The 5221-nt window shown below is 47.5% G+C and overlaps 1 protein-coding gene across 2 annotated transcripts; it reads left to right on the top strand.

Annotated features, from left to right (window-relative positions):
• The first annotated feature begins 206 nt into the window (after positions 1–206).
• Positions 207–4849, top strand: LOC123425668. 2 transcript variants are annotated; one of them, XM_045109371.1, is made up of 6 exons: positions 512–589; positions 1037–1189; positions 2816–2986; positions 3160–3688; positions 3853–4070; positions 4148–4849. In XM_045109371.1, the coding sequence occupies exons 2-4, from the start codon at positions 1091–1093 to the stop codon at positions 3685–3687; spliced, it is 798 nt and encodes a 265-aa protein (XP_044965306.1). In that variant the 5' UTR covers positions 512–589; positions 1037–1090; the 3' UTR covers position 3688; positions 3853–4070; positions 4148–4849. The 2 variants fall into 2 exon arrangements, with proteins under 2 accessions (XP_044965305.1, XP_044965306.1); XM_045109370.1 differs by lacking the exon at positions 1037–1189 and having other exon boundaries at positions 207–589.
• The last annotated feature ends 372 nt before the right edge of the window (positions 4850–5221 follow it).

Genomic DNA, 5221 nt, shown 5'->3' with positions numbered 1-5221 from the left:
GCGTTGTTTAGTTGTTAATGCCATTTTTTAGGGGTAGTTGTTAATGCCTATAATAAGGACCTGTAAAGAAAATATTTGCTACGTTTTTTTTTTGTTTGAGGCAAAGAAAATATTTGCTATGGAAATCCTCCTTGTGGGTGGGTCGGTCTCGGAGTCGGAGGCCTTCTCCACAGCCCAGCCCGATATATTTATTGGTCCACAGCGAATCGACCGTTCGCTCGCTCGGTTAGGTTATCCAATCAAGTGAGAACCGCCGCCAGGGGGAAGAAAGAAGACGACGGCGGCGGCGCAGGGGGTTAGAAAAAAGATGGCGGCGGAGGAGGGGGCGACGAAGACGTTCCTAGTCCAGAGCGAGGACGGCATGAATTTCGTGGTGTCGGACCTGGAAGCGAGCCAATCCTGGGTCATCGATGGCGACACCGTCTGCTACGATGGCGAGCCCATCCGCGTGGACGTAGGCGGCAAAATCCTCTCCAAGGTCTTGCACTACTGCAAGAAGCACGCCTACTCCAACGTCTGCGACCTCAGCGCTTGGGACGCCGAGTTCGTCCGCGGCCTAGACCTCGAGACACTATACGATCTCATCGTGGTGAGCTTCACTAATTTTGTTGTTAATTCTTTCTGTCAGACAAAATCGAATTATCTACTCCCTCCGATCTCAGCAACACTTATTTTTGCTACGGAGGAAGTATATTTAAGCGACTCAATTCTATACTAACTTTATACTAAAGTTAGTATAAAGTTGAGTCACTTATTTTAGGACGGAGACGGTACTATATATATCAGAGAAATTCGATCTCGATCTCTGCCCCCACAAATTGATAGAGCTTTGGCTACAGTAGTTTATTTGTTCACTCAAAAAACAGTACTCCGTATTTGTTAATTTTTTAACAAAATTGCGCAAAGAGGCGCTAGGCCTATATTGTTGTGCGCACATTGCCGGGCAGAACATGGCTGGGGAGGTAGTTCTCAGCCAGAAAAACATAAGAATATCAATACTCTTGTTATTCTCTCCCCCAAATTCATTGAACTGCAGCTACATAAATGCATCGTGCACACAACACATTAGGGTGACCAGGAGCGATAGGGCATGACCAGCAGCCTCAAAGCACAGCACCGGCACAAGACCATGACTGTTACCAACAGCAGCAAGCCAAGAGAAAAAGACGAGGAGAAGGGCGGCAGAGAGGTAAAACGAGCCTAGGTTTTTGTATGTTTCTCTGTCCTGCCCTGATTGCACCTCATTATCTGATTTCCGTTTGTCCCCTTTTCTTGCCGTTCCCCAGCCGAATCGTGCTTCGCCCAGAAAGGCACTCTGCCTAGGCGTGCATCACGTGTTTCTGAGTGCACATGATTAATAGCAATGTTTTTAAGGCGGTAAAGTGAGGCAAGGCAATGGGGGGCGCCTAAGCGCTAAGGCATAAGGCCTTAGGGCATGAACTATGGAGGCGCTAGAATGGCGTGGTTTCAGCCTCCACGCATGAAAAAAAACTACGGGGCCATCGTATGGATAATTTCTATCCAACCGAAGCAGCATCACCTCGGCTGCCCCACGTACGTCCTTTCCAGCTTGTGCCTTTTCCAGTTCTACCGCCGTCCTTCAGTTCTTGTTCGTCCTTTCCTTTCTTTTTTTACCTTTCTAACACTTTATTACGGTGAGGAAGCAGCCTCTTCTGCAAGATCCCGTCTCGGTCTGCAAGCATCAGTCTTTTTCCCTTTCTCCTCCACGTCGGCAGCTCGTCCAACGTGGATCAACGGGGCAGCGGTCCAACCTGGAGCGTTGGTCATGCCCTTAGAGAGTTCTAAGCAGCAGAATCTGCCGGAGAGGAGGGAGAGAAGCTGGTTGCTGCTGTCCTAGAGAGGAAGAGGATCTTCCGGAGAGGAGGGGTGAAGCTGTAGGAGAGGAGTGGGAGGAGGATCTGCCGGAGAGGAGGGATGAAGCTGTAGGAGAGGAGCGGGAGGAGGATCTGCTGGAGAGGAGGGCTGAAGCTGTAGGAGAGGAGCGGGAGGAGGATCTGCCGTAGAGGAGGGGTGAAGCTGTAGGAGAGGAGCGGGAGGAGGATCTGTCGGAGAGGAGGAGGGGGAAGAAGCTCAGGTCCAGCAGCCAAAGGTGGGGATTGGGGGAAACTGGAACTAGTTCAATTTGTGTCCCCCCCCCCTGCTCGTAACTGTTGGCCAAGAACTCTGGTTCCTGCCCTTTTCTTTGCGCCCAGAATCTGTTTCCTGGCTGAAGTCCCAGCCCTGCCTTAGACGCCTCGTAGCCTAAAAAGCGGACGCCTTACGCATGTGCATAAGGCAAGGCCGACGCCTAGTGACCTGGGAGCGCCCTGACACCTGAGCGGGGTGCATAAAGGCGCCTTAAAAACAACGATTAATAGCGCCTTTTTGAACTTTGGTAGGGGCCTTCAATATTGTTTTCGTTAAAAATACCAGTGGAGCTATTGTTTGGGTACAAACGTTCTTACACATAAATCTATATCTACTTCATCAGTAAATCAAAAGAACTAACATTACATGTTATTAGATTATTATGAGTGTTGCGTTTCATACGTATGAGTGAGTTTATGATTGTCTAGCCTAGCCTAATATCCCTAGTTCGTAAATGACGCACAAAGCGTCTGTGAATGTGTTATCGGAGAAGCAATTTTCTGCTGACTATTGTTTCCTCTATCTTCTCCAATGACAATCAGCAACTGTGTCCATGCACCATATTATGCCGTTATTGTTTCCTCTATCTTCTCCAATGACAAGCAACTGTGTGCATGCACCATATTATTTTTCTTCATGTCTTTAAGAACTGTATTACTATTAACAGGCTTCCGACGAACTTAAAATCGAAGGACTGCTTGCACTGACCTGTCAGACTCTCGCCAATAAGATTAAGGGCAAGTCGCCACCTGAGATCTGTGATATACTAAACATCAGGGGCGTCTTCACTCCGGAATTACATCAAGAGCATTCAAGTGGATCTTGTGTTAGCTACACGGTATGCCCCTTTATGATGTCTTTCACTCTTCAGATGCAATACCACTTGAGATGTCTTTCATTTTGACACCAACGACAAAAATGTACCGTTATCTAGTCTTATTATTCCTTGGTGGCTTGGATGGATTAACAGCAAAATCCTACCATCGTGTACTCTTTGGCGTTGGTGAGCAGGCTTTGGCGGCTGTGGAAATCGTCGCAAATTGGTGGAACCTAGAGCTAAAATTGGTAGATAAGGCGTTACGGGCTCTCCACATAGTTCGTTGCCAGGAGTTCACCGGATACGAGCCCAAGGTCAATGGTTTAGTACGTCATCGATTCAACGACTTCAACCTAGCCTTCTTTGACTTAGATAAGGAGAGTGAGTATTTTCATGATTGTCCTGTTCCATTAGATCATCTCCAGCCGCGCCCTCAACAGGCCCTCCCCGGGACATTTTTTCGCTGGTGGAAAAAAAGGCCTAGTCGCGCCCCCAGAAGCCCGTTTTTCCCCGGCTCTGGCCGAAATCAGCGACTGGCGTGCGCGGTCATCGTCCTCATCGCCTCGTTTCCCGTGGGAATCAATTCTAAGGCGCGCCGCCGGTCAGCCTTTTCATTGATTCACGGGTGGCGCAGTGAAGGCGTGGCGACGCGCGTCCCGTCGGTTCCTGCCACACGTTCACACGGCGCCGCTCCGCGTGCCCACCCGCCCGCGGCTATATAAGGTGCCCCCAGGCTGTTTTTTTCGCCGGCGCGCCCCATGCGGCGCTATTTCACGCCCCGTGGGGGTCCGAACGGCTGGAGATGCTCTTACATTTATGATAAGGTCTTTATTGGATGCAAACACTGTATGTTGGCTTTGATTTGTGATCGTTGCCTTTATTTGCAGCTAGTTTTTCCCGTGGGCCACCGCTTAACAATAAAACGCCAACGTGTGAGTCGGTCGTGGGATCATGTGTCAATGTTGTTTCCTTGAAGGTAAGTGAATCAGATGTTGGCTTTCCGGTTGACATATTTGGTACCGTTGTTGCAAGGGTCTCGGTGGACTACAGATGTGTCTATCTGTTTCGGCGTGAAAGGGACGATCCCCAACACATCAGCTCACCGGTATGCATCTTTATTCCGTACCGTGTTTGACTCCTGGTGGTGTCCAACGCAAAATTTCCAACTTTTTTTTTTTGCAGGATGATATGTTATCTTTGACAGATCCGTGTCGAGGGCTTATCCCGGGAAGCAGTGTTTATTTTGAGATCGATTTAAAGATCAAGTGTGATGGTTGTGCGGACAAAGACTTTAGCAAAGGCATGGTAGAATTCGATTCGGTCCGTCTTCAGGGAGACAAGGGGACCATGACTCTTGAGCTAGGTAGTTGGCTAAGTTCGGTGGAGTTGTTATGTGCACAGGTCTACAGGCCTGTGGAAGCTACAATTGAAATAAATGTTTTGAAGGGGCCGTGCAATATAGTGTAGCTGCTCTGACTCCTGGAAACTTCAAGGATCATATCATTCTATATGAAGCAGTGGGTGGCCCGACAGCAATAGGTGATGGTGGTTCTGTTCCGTTTAGTCGTCGTGTGGTCGCTGTCCCAAGGGAGCAGAAGCTGGCACTCTTTATTGTGGGTGGCAACGTACTTGAACACCTTGCCCTCACTCTAGGTCATTCCCAAGAAATGGTCAATCGACAGATGGGCTCTGCCGAAGTGGAGGTGAAAGTTGCCTGGACAGCTGTCCCGGTAAGGAAGAGATCTAATATGTGTAAGATTGTGGCAAACCAGCAGTTATTGCTGTGATAAAAGTTGTTGGTTTTTCTGATGATATCCAAATTTAAGGTGTTATTTCGACCAGACAAACAGCTATTGGATTAATATATGTATGTGGTTTATGTGATATGAAACTGAAGTGTGGTACCGTTTTGAGCTTGTTTTTGTTGTTAAATTTAATTTACATATGTAATTCAATCACAACAGCACTTGCACTGGATCTCAAAATCAACTGAAGTGTGATTCTCTCTTGATCAAAATATATTTTGATCATGAGAGGATCTAGAGCATATTTTGGGGTTGATTTTTCTTGTAGTTAAAACTTTGAAAACTGAGCATGAATCTAGTACTCAAATTGTAACCCAAAACGTTTGTGTAAAATTTAGAGCAACCAGAGAACATGTCTCCCAAATTGGGAATGGAGAGGGACTAAACACAGGAAAATGATAACTCTGGTTTTTCTAGATGAGGAAAATTCAATTTCTGAAATAGCAAGAAG

Source organism: Hordeum vulgare, chromosome 2H (genome assembly GCF_904849725.1).
Source record: "Hordeum vulgare subsp. vulgare chromosome 2H, MorexV3_pseudomolecules_assembly, whole genome shotgun sequence".
NCBI lineage: Eukaryota > Viridiplantae > Streptophyta > Magnoliopsida > Poales > Poaceae > Hordeum > Hordeum vulgare.
This window is presented reverse-complemented; position numbering and strand designations above follow the sequence as displayed.

Bases quoted from the DNA above. Each gene is read 5' to 3' on its own strand.
- LOC123425668 (XM_045109370.1), top strand. From the start codon at position 308: ATGGCGGCGGAGGAGGGGGCGACGAAGACGTTCCTAGTCCAGAGCGAG. The intron at 590-2,815 runs GTGAGCTTCACT...TACTATTAACAG, and splicing joins CACTATACGATCTCATCGTG to GCTTCCGACGAACTTAAAAT. The intron at 2,987-3,159 runs GTATGCCCCTTT...GTTGGTGAGCAG, and splicing joins GATCTTGTGTTAGCTACACG to GCTTTGGCGGCTGTGGAAAT.